The following is a 16,441-nucleotide window of genomic DNA, read 5'->3' as shown; positions in this document are numbered from 1 at the left end:
TCAGCATTGGGCTACGTGACATCACCTCCCAATGGGCCAATGAAATTGCTGCTACTTTGACAAAGTAGCAGCTATTTCACAGGCCCTGTGAGGATGATTGTTTTGTCAAAGTACATTTATGTGAGAGACCTATCCTCATTTGTTAGATTTTAAACCTCAGAAATCAGCCCAAAAATGTATTCATTATTCATTTGCTACGTTTGCAGTATTTTCGGTTTTTATTTTACCAAAAGAAACTCGGAAAGCTTCATTAAAGAGGCTTCGTCTTAGTTTGACTTAATGAAGTCAGCGCTTGAAGGGAGGCTGATTCCACATCCTATTAATGAAGTCTGCGGTACAGTATTCATACTGTATACTACAGTATAATGCTGTAAAATATGCAGGTTTATTTTCACTCTTTTCAAACTCTGCAGTTAGGAAATATTTACTCTCTGTTTTGTATGAGCTTGTATTAATGGAGTTGATTTCTATTGAAGTATTGACAATAAATTAATGTATTCAAGACTAAGCAAAAGACAATTTCATGGCTGTTAATCACAATGATCTTGTGTGGGGCTGATTTGGTAATTGATTCATGTTCTGTGGCTCATGTATAATTGATTTCAGCTTTTTATTTTGAACAGAATGATGCTTTTTAAATAAAAAAAAAAATGGAGCATCACAGGATATTGCAGCAGGAAGGGATTAAAAATACAGTGCCTAATTTTACACCCTTGCACAGACAACAGACAACATGTCGAGCTTGTCCTCAGTGTTTTCATCAGTTCGTCTGGAGTGCCCCAATTATCAAAAACATCTCTACCTTGACAGCTGAAAATCTGATGCATAACTTAAAAGACACTATAAATATTATTTTGTCCCACTGGGCTTTCTTCTTTTTTTTTTTGTCAGAGAAAGCGCTAGAAACAACATTGCATAACTACAAAGTACTTGGAAAGTCTCAAACGTCTTCCAACAATGAAAATTATTCCACTTGCAAAGCTGCAGCCTCGATAACATTTGTGCTTGTTTATTGTTTGTCATCTGGCTTTGATTTTCCTACACAATAACGTGTGAAAGCAGCGTTTTGTAGGAGCCAAAGTAAAAGTCCCGGATCTCAGACAGCCACATAAGCACATACACACAGTCTACAGTAATAGCCTCTATAATAGAACTACCTTCCTGTGATAAATGAGGGGGTGCTTTGACCACCAGAAATCCCCTATATGAGTCAAATTTCAATCCTGAAGCATTATTTTTTGTGACAGACGTTTGAGTCAGTCGATCTTCAGACAGAAACATGCAGATTTATCAACCTTTGTGTTTTAAGTTTGTTTTAATCTCTGAATCAGGATACCAAACCACATTATCTACCTCCAGACGCCACATTTCATAGAGTAATCAGGAGAGGATGTTATCGTTGATAACGACCTTATTTACTATATAGTAACTGTGTTTTGGATTATAACATATGTACTGTGACTTAAAATAGGGACACTCTCAATGTCAGTATTTTTAATTAACGGTGTAACAAACTTGATGACTTAGCTGGATTCCTTGAGAGACGTGATGGGGCAGTTTTATCATTTTATACATATATATATATGAAGAAGAAGAAGAAGAATTCCTTTATTCGTCACAATTGTTTTTACACACAACATGCAGAGTTGAGGGGGAATCTGCACACGCCATGCATTTGTAAAATTCTTTCCCGCTTTTTGACCCATCCATGGTCAGTCTTTCCTCCATGGCAGACCAGGAGCGGTGGGCTGCCAGTCGACCGGCGCCCAAACACAAGTGTATTTTGTGTCCCGTGCATGTACAGTAGCCAGTTTTCATATGTGCCTGAGAGCAGCCCTGACTACAGCACACTCCCTCTGACCCACTCTGACTCTCCATGGAAAAAAGAAAGTTTTCCTTGTTCCAGATGTTTAATCTTGAGACATCACTATGCTTTTAAGAGGCCCAGGTGGATCAGCCATCTAGTTTTGTTCTCCAGACCTCATTAACACTGTAGTGTAGCGTAGGGGGATAGGTCATGATTCTTTGATCTGCTCTAGTTTATAAAAAGACATTATTTGTTATGTGATTTGTCACTGAGAAGTTGGTTACACACAGTCGATGGACAAAACATTTAGACATGTACAGTCAAATATCTAAGTGTAACTATAACTGCAGGATATATGATTTCTATTTACATTATTTTAGAAGAATATTCACAGTGATTGCTTTTTAGATCAGATTGAATCTGTCACCACATTGTTAATCATGATGTTAAAGGTATTAGAGATATTTGGTTTCTAAAAATAGTAAATAATCTTCTAATAAGCCCTTTGTTTACTTTCATTTCACACCCATGTGCATTAATTTATCACATTACTTTCTATGTGTTGGAACAAGACTTTCAATTTTGTTTTGCTTTCAGTCTTTTTGCTCAGTGCTTTTACTTCTTCACATGCACTTTCAGGAGTGTCAGGTGTGTTTTGTGATATGCTACATAAGTCAACCACAACAAGGTTACTCCTGTCAAACCTCATTTACCATTATGTTAAATGGTGATGGTCGTTCTCCATCAATCACATGCTGGCATGAGTTTTCGCCCTCCAAATGACCCTCACAAGACCAGAATACACAAACATCTGTAAGATCGCCCCCTGCATTACATAAGTGGACTACAGCTGCAACCAGTATGTCACTAATGAGACCGTTTGAAGTTACGCTTTCAATGATGCAGGTACAGCTCACGTGTAGCTGCTGGTGAAAGAGATGTAACACTCCTGCCACTGTGAATGTGCAAGATTGTCTGAGATAATTCCCACAGCCAGTTATTGCTTCCCTGTGCTGTGTGTGTGTGTGTGTGAAGCAGAGACATATTTGCTAACATCACACACAGTCCAAGGATTCGTTCACCTTGTAATTATGCAGGAGCCTGCTGGCCACCGTCACACAGACAGACAGATGCACTGAACCTGTGACAGAATTACATGAACTGTGAACGTTATTTCTTTCTCATCTTGCCCCTGTGATGCTCAACACTTGACAGGGTTTCGTTGGTGCGGGTGGACGGGTGGGTGGGCGGTTAGCACGTTTCTGTGCGTGTCAGTGTGTGTTGGTGTGTCAGTGTGTAGGTGTGTGTCAGTTTGTCAGCAGTGGCGCCTACAGGACGTGAACACGTGGGAATACAGTCAGCTCGGGTGGATGAATTACAGCAGGCTGCGCTGTTGTAAACGCTGGTGTATTTGTCAGCGCACCACTGTGCCCGTCCAGGAACACTGACTCAGATCAGGGGCTGCTCTCACACTGTAGAGAGTGTATGGGAGGTCAGAGAGACGTAAGAAGTGGCAAGCCAACACGGTGGAATGAAAATGTGTGCAGTTAACATTCCACATTCAGCTCCCAGGCAAGATTTCATGCTTGCTGTGGGAGCGGGCTCTTACCATTGACTGATCAGTGAGTCACTCCACTGTGATACAGACAGCATCTGTTAGAGCGAATTTAATGCAGCATGGATTTCTGCTGTGTGAATTATGAGTTTTCATAACCTTGATGCAACATTACTGTCTGTTCATAGTCAGCTTTGAGAATGAGTATGACTGTTATAAAAGACAGTCGCCCTGAAATATCTGTTTCCCTCATTTGCTCTGCACTTTGTTCGTCTCTCTGTGCTTGTGGTGAGCAGCCAGGCCACCGTGTTTGCCTTTATCGCAGAGATAAATCACACGGTGGATGACAAAACGAATTAATGGCTTTGTTAAGATTCATTTCTGTGGTTGCATTGGAAACTGTAAGACCAGGAGGCCATAATAGATTTAGCTTTATTCCTTAGAAGCGGTGAGAAAATGTCCATTAGTGATGTATCAGAGCTGCCCCTCTCAGCTATCTGGTGATCTATTTTCTAAATTTTGCTTAGAACAATGAGCTCTTCTAATAAAATAAAATGAATATATACATAGCTATAGAAATTAACAGTTAAATGATGTTTTATCAGAGTGGATTCAGCATTCATCTGTGCTTGTATTGTATACAGATGGCACTATATCTCTGCCACTGTGTCTATGAAAAATGTTGCCCCAGAATTCTTCAGTTTTCAGTGAGCATTAGGCAAGACTTATTGTTCCCAGTTTATCCCACAGTAAGTGGATTTGAGAGGATGGCGAAAGACCAAAAATGATTTGTAGAAATGAGGGTTCATTTCCTGCTTTGGAATAAATATCGCTCCTAAAACATGAAGCTCATTTACATGTATGAGTCACAGCATTGTCGTCCTATGCATTGTCAGCAGAGCAGCTCCGGGCCGTGCATCACTGTGGCGGTTTAGATTGGGCCTCTGGCTATCTGCTGTGGTGGAACAGTTCGTGCAGCAAACTGAATAGGCTGTCCTTTTCAATTAGACAAATGTGTCACTTTGTCTGTCTTCTTCGTGGCGGGATGATGGAGACAACAAATCAAAGAAAAACTGAGTAAGCGTATATTGTTCAATTTAAGAATCAAACCACTTAAATCACAACCTAGTAATTATATTTCATGATGCAGGTGCATTGTTTTAATATTTCGTACACATGTTATTTATTAAACCTAGACATATTTATTTGGAAATGTATTTTAAGACCCAAATACAATATTTATGTGTGTGTTTTCCCTCAAACCCCAGCAGTGTCCCTTGTACACTTGCTGCTGGTGCTCCACCTGGTGGTTTGTTATGTTAAGCAAACTAATTTGAGAACTCACTGTGGAGGACAATAGCTCTGTTCTCCACATTTCTGGCTGTGTTACGCTGACACACCGCAGAGACAGTCTGTAATGTCTTTTTTTTTTTTTTACCTCAATTACTATTGTACAAATTCAAGGACACACCAAGTGAAACACTTCTAAATGGGCTCTAACTCTAATGTTTTCATTAACTTTAAGTATTGATGTGCAGAACTCTCCCTCCGAGCCTTTAAATTGTACGCAAATGACTGTTTTACTGTTGTGCACTATTAACTTTAATCTCTATAAAGGGACAAACACTGGTACATTTTTATTAAACATTCCTGAGAGAACTGGCCACTAAACTGGCATAAAAACTGTGGTTAATCAGAGGAAATAGCTAAAATGTGACGGGAATATGCCCACAGGAGTTGATACAGTTTTAAAAGTTTTACTACTACATGTCCACTCAACTGTCCTGAATAGGAACACTAATCAGAGATCTCTCTTCAGAATGACTTGAATTCCACGTGTCAGATCATTTCTGTATCTTTCTGTGTGTTGCAGGATGTAGTCAGTAGACCAGCGCTGATTGGAGACATGTTCTAAGGACGACATCTCAGCCACCATGAAAGGGTTAGGAGCCAACCGCAGTCGTCACCTGTCTGACTCGTGTGAACCAGCGGGATGTCCCCAGAAGCCTCTCTGTCCTTTGACCTCTGACCCTCACAGCTCCTTTCTGTTGAGCCCCACCATAAACCACTATGGCACCCTGGACCCCCATCTCCACCAGTGCCCTCCCACCAGCCCCACCACCTTGACCCCTGATTGCTTGCTGCCTTTCAGCCAGATGACCAACAGCAGCACCTTCCCTCGGCTGCACTTCACCACTCAGACTGACCAGGTTGACTGCTCGCAGGCCTGTATGGCTGGTGGTGGTGGAGTTGGACAGGGCACCAGGGCGGGCACAATATCCAACTCTCTGTCTATGGGAATGGGCTTGGGTCTGGGCCTTACTGGTGCTCCTATGATCACCAGTGGATCAGCTACAATCTCCTCTGCAGCAGCAGCCAAGATGAATCGGTTACCCTCCAACCTTTTGGATCAGCTAGAGAGGCACCTGCCCTTGCAGCGTGATGGCTTCAGTACGCTGCAGTTTCATAGAGGACGTATGTCGAAGCAACGCAGTGAGAGCCCAGGACGCATACGCCACCTGATGCACTCCGTGCAGAAGCTATTTGCCAAGTCACAATCCCTGGAAAACTCTGCAATCAAAGGCAGCATAAATGGGCGCTCTGCTGGAGGAATGACTGGCAGCACAGGTGGTGAGGACGGTGGTAGACCATCCCGCAGGAGCAAGAGCAAAGACAGGGCTAAAACTGAGGGGCCAAAGCAGAGACCCAGGCCTAATGCACTAGGCCTCTGGAGCTCAGACGATGCCCTGGACACTGACACCACCAAAGCTGGCACTATTGCTGTAGGTTACCGCAACCCACTGAGCATGATGACTCTTGGCAGAGCGGTGTCAGACAGCCAGGCCAGGCATATCCCACAGGGCTACAACACCATTTCTGCACACACTCTCAAGACCTCGAAAAGCAGCAGTGACCTCAAGTTTCTGGCATGCCCAGCGACGCAGGTAGGATCCAAGGAAGAGGAGGGACGAACCAAGGCAAGCAAGGATGATACGCTGGTGAAGAGGGGCTCCTGGTCCACTCTCACCCTCACCCAGGCCAGGCAAGTGTTGCAGAAGGGCTCTGCTACAGTCAACAGGACCCTTCTTAAATCAAAGTCATGCCACCAAGACCTGGCACAACAGTTCCTTCAGGTAGGAGGGCCAGTGAGTATTCACCTTCATCATCATTCTTTGTAAGTTTGCATGGATATTTTTCATAATTTCTCTGAGGCTTGTAGGCACTGGAAGATTTCCTGCTTTATCTGATATTTTGATTAGATTGACCCTTATTCTGTTAATCATATATACTTTATCCTCACTGTTTATCCTCAGTTGTAGATTTTCCCCATAAATCATTCTTTAAGTATCATTGCTGCACATGCAAGTCAACAAAATCAGACACAAAGCATGAAATACATACATAAACTATCTAATGGACACACCTGAAATATCTGCATTGCATGGTTTTAGAGTTTCACAACAGCATGTGTGTGTGTTCATCATCCAGGTCCCACTAGGGGACTGGGCGGGAACTCTGGGTCGCGGCCGGCCCAGAGGAACTGAGATCCCCTGTCGAAGGATGCGCAGTGGCAGCTACGTGAAAGCTATGGGAGACTTAGAAGACAGCGAGGACTCGGAGGGAAGCCCCAAACCTTCCCCCAAATCTGCTGCCCGTCGCCACAGCTACCTGAAGGCCACCCAGCACTCTCTGAGTGAGCAGCAGCCACCTCCACCTCCACGCAAGTGAGTCCCACAGCACAGACAATCCAGTTCTTCACACTTGAATTATGACTTTGATTATCATGCTCATTGTTTTAGTTGTGTTTGTGCCCTTTTACTTTACAGTCATTAAAACAGAAATAGGCCCTGAAGGGGTATTTATGTTGAAATTGTGGGAAGATAGATTTTTCTCATGTCTCCAAAGGTAGTCAGCAGGTGGCAGCATCTTGTCACAAATGATTGTCTGGATGTGCAGCAGCACTTAATCAAAAAACAAGTTCACAGAAATAATGAGGGGACCAGAAATGACATACGGTATCTTTATTTGGGACAAAAAGCAGTAGGAGATGAAATTTTGCCATGTGTTTCACCCCTACATCCACACGGACAGGCCTCGTTGCTACGCTCTCATGCGGGAGGACTATCTGTGGTCGCCACTACAGAGTGCATGCTCTATGCAGCATCTGAGGTCAGTGTCATCCTTAGGCAGGCAGTGTGGCCCTCCACCCACCCTCACTTGCCCCACCGCCACTATCCACCACCTATTTTTGCCTAACCCCCCGAGTACTTTTCCTCTCTGCCCCCTGTTCCATCTCTCCTTGCAGGTACCCTGAATGGTGTGTTCGTATGTTACTCTTACCCGCTTCCTCAAGCCCTGATTTCATAACATGCAAATCTTCCATGAAAATCACTCCACCACACCCTGCTGCTTAGTGCACACACATTTTCACTAACACCAGGTGCCAAAAGGACGAGCCAGGACAGAGGAAACTTCTCAGTAATGCCACTGATCAATCAGATGGTCACCTTGTGAAATCATAGTTCAAAACCAGTTTGATTGGTATTCCCTTTACCGCACACTAAAAACTACAGTAAGTAAGTAAGTCAAAGCAACCCAAAACAAGTTTGATTTACATTCCCTAGTGTGCACAAAATTGATTCAGGAAAATAAACCAACAATGAGATATCTGTTTTTACAAATGAACCCTTTTGCTCATAAACCTTTGTTTCCTCTGGGCTGCTATTTTAAACCCCAGCACATATCACTACTCGCTCAATAATATTTAATTTCAACACACCCAGGGGAACTTTTCAGGGTGTGATCTAAAGTTTCTCCTGGATATCATCAATTAAACACAGCCCTCACTTATTCCAGTCACTGACTTCCAAGAGGTTGATTATTACATTCACTCCCACAGTTCCCTGCCGTCCCTGAAAGAGCTGTCGACTAATCGGAGCCTTGATAACTTAGACTGCCTGGTGAGCCCGATGGAGGCCCCTCCACGCCACAGGAACAATGATTTCAGCCAATGCTCTGGCACACTGGGCAGAGGCTCGGGCACTCAGGTATGTCTATTATCTTATCAAATGTCTTGCTATTACTGTAGCTTGTCACAGTATTATTACTTGGCTGGCATTTCATTATGCGTGTCACACAGTTATTTTTTCTGTGTATAATATAAACATTCATACTTTATGAACTTCAGCAGCTAATTGGATCATTTTGGATGGACTCCAGTGACCCTAAAAAGAGTAAAAGTGAAAATCACTTGGCAATGAAAAAGGAGGTTAACACGACTCTCCACATTTGAAGCTGCCATGAGAGAATATTTAAGTTTACATAATGTCTGCTGACACTGCTGAGATGGTATATGAGTAAGCCAGCCAGGAACAAGCTGCTGGAAGAGACGAGATGCTTGAGCGTGTTTGGAGAATGTCAAAGTGGGACATATGCCTCAGTATAAACCTGTGGGAGCCCTGCTGTATATCTTCATCAGCAGGATTGGAGTGGGATGCAGAAACACACATTTGAGTAAAGCAACCACCCGTTCGTGAAGAAGCAGCGGTATCAGTCTCTACTTGTACATGACGGAGAGATTCAGTATCTTTCAAAATAACAGTGAAGTCAATCAAACGTAGACTCAAACAAAAGATTTGGGTGAGTGGATTTTGAGGGATTATTATTCATGTTTGCGCACCGCCCACGACACGTTCATATTCGCTGCTGAAATACCAAACATAAAAATATTACGACTGGTTGTTTCTGCTTCTTTTTATGTCGCTTGATCAAACATTTCAGATGGTGCAGGGTGTCACCGCTTATTCCCATCAAACAGTGACAACACAGATCCACACGGCAAAGGAATACTGAAGCAAAGCTATTTTGAGTCGTATAATGCTGCAAAAAATGTTTTTCTAATGTCTCTACACCAAGAACAAAACAGCCATCCTTGTATTAGCTTATATATGTTGATTTTTTTTTTTATTCAGTTTAACTCTAAAAAGCAAAAAGTCATTAGATTTTACCAAGACAACTTTACAACTTTTATTCAAAGAATAAATACTACTTCTAATACTTCTATACCAGTTCAGTTCAGTTCAGTTCAGTTCAGTTCAGTGTTTCACTTTTAAAATAATGAGCTTATAAAACACGATGCAGTGTTAAAGGTTAAACTAAAGGTTTACTTTCCAGAGGTAAACAGGTTCATTGGTAACAGGTGATAGTATCATGATTGGGTAAGAAAGAGGCATCCTGGAAAGGCTCAGTCGTTCACAAGCGAGGATGGAGCGAGGTTCACCACTTTGTGAACACATGACTGTACAAAGGATGTTACTACATGGGCTCAGGAACACTTTGTAAAGTCACATGGCCATTTTTCTGTAGAATGCATGCTTTACGTCTGACACTTTTTGCTGATAATATGTGTAATTGAGTGTTTTTACATCATTGCATTAGCTCACTTTTCCACCTCCTGGTATAGGCTTAGTTAATGCATGTTTCACAGTCTGACCTCTGCCCACAGCGTGTGAGTCTGCACACGTTCTTTCAGGTATGCGGGCAGGGCTTTGGACACTCAGTACCGTACTGTGAGGGGGAATCGCAGGCAGTGGAGGCTCTGGATCTGCCTGCGCCCACGTGCTTCCGGTCGCGCAGCCACAGCTACCTGCGGGCCATCCAGGCAGGCTGCTCCCAGGATGAAGATACGGCCTCTGTGGACTCAGACTCACCACCGCCCACCACTACAGGCTACAGCTACAGCTCCAACACCAGTGAGTACCAGTGAGGACAAGGTGAGGCAGAGCTGCTGGATAGCCTTTGACTATCGGCTGAAAAGGGAGGAATAAATACCATCAACACATCTATTTACTCAGCTTTATTATAGCAATATCAACATTTTATGGGAAAATAAATATCGTCCCTTAAATGAGGTAGGATAATTCATTAAAATCCATCAAATATACAAACCACAGTAAAGTTCAAGTAAAGTTCTGGAATAGAAAAATCTGTAGTACATGAGATGTAGGAAATATTTTGTTCAGCGCTGGCATCAAAAGAATTCTTGCATTTCAGTCTGAATAAAGACTTTTATCTTCATCAAAGTCCTTGGCAAAATATTCATACAGCAACAGGGACGCAGAGCTGGGCAGCAACTGCATTGCTCTGAATCGACGAGTAAAAGAACGGAGGAGAAAAGCAAGACATTCTCCATGTAGTCATTGCCAGGCTGCTGTGAAAAGCAGGTCTTAAAAGCTTGACTCCATACAAGAGCACATCAGTGTGTGGCGTTTCATAGCACTCAACCTTCACGACGCCTTACAGCTCTTGAAAGTCTGATAGATTTTTTAACCATCCGTCCTGTCCTAATTATAACTGTTTGGTTTTCAAGGCTCAGTCTGTAATAATGTCGCTGTTGAGAATCTCTGTATTGTAGGTTACAACAAATGCTGCAACAAGACATATTTTCTTGGGGGGGATACTGTGAATTGTGAAATTAGCTGTAATTTATAAATATCTGCTGCTTATCCGGACAGGTGATGTTAAAATATACCAAGACACAGTAGAGCCTACACGTCGCAGCAACATGCCGGGAGAAACAATAGTTTTTACACACACACAGAAAAAGAATAAATTAGTGTATTACTTTGCCAAATTCACATGAGGGGATAAATTATTCAAATGATTATGAATTTGATGTAGTTTGTTACACAGTGTTCGCCTGAACTCAACAATTCACAAAACTCTGAGATTTTTTTAAGGGAGTTTGGTTCTTACTCTGTGGGTGACGAAGGAGCATATTGTGGTTAATGTACTGTTAAGATTGTGGCCCTACTTCCTGTTTAGTGTAGTTATTACAGCCAATAACACAAGGTACAGGCTCTCTCTCTCTCTCTCTCTCTCTCTCTCTCTCTCTCTCTCTCTCTCTCTCTCTCTCTCTCTCTCTCTCTCCTATCAACAGTGTCCACACACAGGGTAGGAAATTACCACCAGCCACCAGAAAAGTGCTGGTAAAATAATGATCTACTACTGAGTGGCTGGTGAATTTGTACATTTATCTGTCAGTGGCTGGTAAATGTTCAAATAAAAAAAGAAATGTATTTCTTACCCTGTCCGAACATGCTTCATAATTGTGTGCTGCTTTTATATTGTATTGTTTGTGAGCCTACGTATGATGTATAATTATGGTGTGTGCCTTGAGGATGGCACTAATTTAAGGTTGCAGGGTATAATTGATCTATTGAATGAAGGCATGTGTGTTTTGTGTATTATTGTCATGCAAGGATTATGCCCACAGAAATGTTTTTTTTTTTGTTTGCCATATTGTGGTAGTTGGCAATATACAATATCAAAGGGTTGTCATGTTGTCCTCATAAAACAAATTATAGATTTATATAGTTAGATATATAGTTCATCTACATTGTTTCTACTTTTATTTAATAGTTCTTGGCTCAAGATGAAGTAAGGAGGCCCCCAAAGAAAATCTTGCCCAGGGCCCCCTGCTGTCTAGAGCTGAGCCTGTGTTATAGATATATTTTAAATGTGAGTCATAATAAAATCATTTTAATCTTAACCAGGGTTTGAAACTGTTTCACCATAAATGCATCACAACTTTATGTGCGCTAGTGGCCTTTTTATTTTTTGGACCCTGCCCCCACTGATAGTAGGCCTAATCTTCACTGGCAAGTGCAAATACATCACATAGGCTTTACAATACATGATGTTGTCTAATTTTGCGTGACCTAGGAGGATTTTTGTTTTATAGACGCCTTGATTGCCATTGAGAAAGTTTCAATTGAACGGGGGGAGTTAGAAATATCTCATTTAAATACAGCTCCATTGTTCAGATAGCTGGCGGTCACAATAGATCGAATATGTATGAGGTTTAGGTCAGGACTTATGTCTGTTTCCCGCGGCGTCAGGGGCCAAATGAAACGCACCTATCGTGAAGACATTCACAAATAACGTAGCGCAGAGACTTCCACCAATCACGTCCGTGTTCGATTAACTCGCGGACCAGTGCTGTCCAATCGTTTGTAGAAAGCAGTCAGGGAGAGAACGTGGACTCCAATCCTCGTCGTCAAGGGCGTGTACTACAAATCTTTTCTTCACAGCGTCGCTGTGTATCTTACGGCAGGACACCATAGCCCGTCTGCATCTTGTCTGCCTTTCATGAATGACCAGAAAATAAGGATTTTCCAGTCAACCACCACACAGTAAGGTTTAGTCGCTTTTTTTCTGACAGAGCGTAAATGTTCAGACTGTCAATTGTTGTCGGTTCGCTGGCAGCAGCAAGCTAACGTGAGCTAACGTTAATGGTGTGGTAGGTTAGCTAGCTAACGTGGATGAAGAAAGGGATGAAACCCTAATAGTAGTTGTTAGCGAGCAGGCGAGGCTGCCAGACAGTAATGTGGTTGCTGCTGTTAGACTGGTGATAACGAGGCAAAAGCTGTGGGTAGCAGCGTCTCTTTGTTGGCTCGCTTATATCTCTACTATATGATGCCTCCGGCGAACCTTACTCAATGTTAAATGCCCCGTGTGTTATCACACCGTAATCAGCCGTTACTGGCTAGTAGCACAAGCTAACAGTAGCCGAGGCGTCAACAGCCGTGTATGGACAGCTCGGTAACCGGCTAGTCTAGCTAACCAAACCATTCACGTCTGTTACAGCAGCTAACATTGGCTAATGCAGTGTGGAATCTAAGCGATTGTTGTGTGTAGTTCGCTGTTGATGTTCCGGTAGAAACTTACCGACACGGATCATTCATTAAAACGAAAAAGGGAATGTCTCTGTCAAGTCACATTGATTTAGTTTGGGCTGGTAGAGAATTGGTGTATTTAACCGGCGTTTGGATCAACTTTAGCTGTCAAACGAAGTAGCATTTCACGGTTCCTCTCTCCACTCCCGACTCAACATGTGACAGTGATGCGAGCTCAGAGGCACGGAGGAAGCTATGAATCACGTTTAGCTTAACTTATCGCTCAATCTACAGTGTAAAGTCAAAAGTGACCGGTCTATCTTCTGCAGATTGTGACTTACCTCGTTACGTGGCTTTCTCCTGACAAGGTCCATGTGCCGTCTAACAGACGTTTAACACGCTTTTATTGATGGAAGATAATATTAAGTTGACTATGACTGTGGCCATAGCGTCTGTAGATCCAATGTCTGGAAACCTACCTTCAGAAAAGATTTAATCTCAAGTGCAGTGGCTTTTTTTGTCACAGAGTTTCATGTGTCAGTTTTATGCAGTAGCTAGCTACCATGTGTTAAGACCTGAGGACACAATCAATAATTTATCAGCTTCCTGCCCTGTGTAGTGCTTTGCATTTCAGCAGTTTGGACACTTCACTGTGCTTTCATAAGGGCCACCTGAAGAGAGACGGATGTGGACATAAAAGGAATCTAACATCAGAGTGTAACACTCACGGTAACATTACCTGTGTCCCATTTCTATGCTGATAGACACTACTGTTTATATTGGTGGGGTTAGTTTTGTTTAGTTTTTGTTTAACTAATGTTTAACAAGTAATTTCCTTTTCTTTCATCTTTCAAAGTTTGAAATTATCTGAACAAGCTGCTTAACAGGCTGCAGGGTATCATCAGACAACACTGGCTTTAAAGCTTCATTGTCAGGACAAGGCGTGTTCATTGTATCCAGCACCATATTACACAAGACATGGTGTGTCTGCATTACCATGGATGGACTGTGAGTCATCCTCCACTGTATTACCCACTGTTCCTCTCACTCTCATTGATGAGGTAATCTCTTGACTGAATGAGTGAAGCACCTCCTGTATAGCTTCACATTCAGGTCAGCAGCAGACAGGCTTCCTTAATGATGTGTGTGGAGCTGTTAGTCAACATGGTTAGACATTAAAGCCAGGGCCTCTCCCTTTCCTGCACTAATGCCATGTACTGATTAGAGAACAACTATAACATATTATTTGGCAGCCATTGGAAAAAAATGCACTTGCTATAACATTGTGAGTTTATTACATATTGCTAAACACTCTTGTATAAGAGTAAGACACATTTTGATAGTATGCCGTTTCTGAAAATGTGTTATTTAACATAAAAAAATAGTTAATTAAAGAATTAGTGTTGAAAAATTATGTGCAACTCTTTTGATAATTGATTCATTTAGGTAATTTTTAACCAAAATTGCCAATTTTCCCTTTTTCCAGCTTCTCAATTGTGAGGCTTTGCTGCTTTTTTGTCTTACGTGACAATAAACTTATTGCCTTTAGTCTTTCAAGTGTTTGCTTGACTAAACAAGCAACCTGATATCATCATCTTTGGAAATTATGCATACTGATATTGACAACATCCTTATCTGTTTTCAAGCATCATATCAAGCTTAACCATATGGTTTCCAAAAGCCAAATTCAGGCTTGTGTTGGTTTTTCAGTGGAGACACTTTACTAATGTAGAGTTGCATACAAATTATCCACCACGATGTCATTTGAAAAGTCATCTAGTATCAAAATTCAGTAAAATTAGCTCAGGTGCAGTGCTCTACCTTGACAAAACTCTCAGTTTCACATCCAGAAAGGTCTGACCTCACAGGCACTTGCCACGTGTCTTTTCATCTGCTGATTAGACTATAACCCAGACTGTTGCCCCAGTTCAGCAGGTCAGACTACGAACCACAGGAGGTCTTAAGGATATTACACTATACAGCAGATAAGAATGCACTAATCTGTGTAAAAGGTGGACTAAATTATTTGGATTTTGTCTCTGTATGAATGGCTGTTCTGAAGGCTACCTGTTCTTTTCTTTTTGTGGACAGTTTTATATTACATTTTCGTTTGGAACAATAGCTGCAGCAGTAGCCTACTGATAGGTAATGAATGAGAAATTGGTGTATTGTCAATGGAATTGCAGCTGTTAGTTTTCATAACTATTCTGTTTTTGGTGCCGTCACCCTCTTGCTGTGTGTGTTGTGCAAGAGGTTTATCTTTTCCCATCAGCATTTCTGCATTGTCTGCTAAATGATAGCCTGTCTGTCTTTCTGATTCTGTGATTTGCTGCCTTATACCTTTTGGGATTGTTTCTCTAATTCATGAAGTAAGGAATTTCATGAATTCCATATCTGATTCTTGAAACTATATATTACCAAAATTATTTTCAATTACAGTATAGATCAATAATAACCTGCAGCAGCAGCAGCAGCAGCAGAAGCAGAGTGAAATCAAATGGCATCAACTAGTCATTTTAATTTACACAATGACTCAAATTTTCATGAAAGATCTACGATTTCACTATAGGAACTGGCCTTTGTGAGGTGTGCAGTCATCTGTTATGATGTTTAGGTTCCATACTTCTGATGTAAATCCCCTATGTACATTTGAGATGCAAATATATGAATGATTTCCCAGCTGTCATGAGATTGATTCTTGGGCGAAGGCATAGAGTGAATTAAATGGCAAAGTTCGCAGTTAAATGAGCATAGGCCAGCTTTCTGATCAGATCTGAATATGCAGTTATTTTACTGAATGGCGCCCCTTGTGTGCTTAATCTGTTTGTCAGAAGTCATGCTCAGCCATGTGTCCTGCTCTAATCTTTCAGTCTCTTACTCCCACAGCCTGTCAGCCTGCCATACTATCTTACAATTAGACTGCTAATCTTGGACAGCTTCTGCTGCCGCCTCTTTCCATGATATTTGGCTCATATCCAGAGTTTTACAAAGGTTCATCCACAATAAGATACAATACTGTTTAATAAGGCTTCTTGTTTGCTTTTGTTTGTATTGAGCTCGGTGCTTCAGTAGAAACTAATGTGAAACTGTCAACTGTCTTCCCTTGCAAAGAAGTTCACTCTGCAGCCTAATTAACAGACTTGACTATAAGTCAAATTCACTTAAGAATGAGCTCAGCAGTAATCAAGACTTCTCAAATCCCAAACCAGACAATGAAACTGTCCCATCCAAAATGAAAGAGAAGCCAATCCTACTTTCTTCTTTAACAATAGCAACAGCATTGAAAATAGTCAAATATGTCCATTCAAATTTTTGCCTGCTGTGCAGGGCCCATTAGTGGTCATCTGATAGCTCTCAGACAGACCTGCTGATGGAGTCAGAGCATATCTTGGGTCTGAGACT

General features: G+C 41.8%; 1 protein-coding gene across 6 annotated transcripts in view; it reads left to right on the top strand.

Annotated features, from left to right (window-relative positions):
* dlgap4a (discs, large (Drosophila) homolog-associated protein 4a) overlaps positions 1-16,441 on the top strand; it is an 80,479-nt gene that overhangs the window by 53,240 nt on the left and 10,798 nt on the right. The window contains exons 2-6 of one of the 6 annotated variants that reach the window (XM_070968113.1): positions 5,236-6,508; positions 6,852-7,087; positions 7,455-7,532; positions 8,263-8,410; positions 9,895-10,114. In XM_070968113.1, the coding sequence (XP_070824214.1) occupies positions 5,297-6,508; positions 6,852-7,087; positions 7,455-7,532; positions 8,263-8,410; positions 9,895-10,114 (1,894 nt within the window). In that variant the 5' untranslated portion in view covers positions 5,236-5,296. Of the gene's footprint in view, positions 1-5,235; positions 6,509-6,851; positions 7,088-7,454; positions 7,533-8,262; positions 8,411-9,867; positions 10,115-12,428; positions 12,557-16,441 lie in introns of those variants that run through there. The other 5 variants (XM_070968115.1, XM_070968118.1, XM_070968117.1 and 2 more) reach the window with 5 other exon arrangements.

The sequence above is a fragment of the Chaetodon trifascialis genome, chromosome 8, assembly GCF_039877785.1.
Source record: "Chaetodon trifascialis isolate fChaTrf1 chromosome 8, fChaTrf1.hap1, whole genome shotgun sequence".
NCBI classification, from domain to species: Eukaryota; Metazoa; Chordata; class Actinopteri; order Chaetodontiformes; family Chaetodontidae; genus Chaetodon; species Chaetodon trifascialis.
Note: the sequence above shows the minus strand (reverse complement) of the source record. Positions and strands in the feature narration are given on the sequence as shown.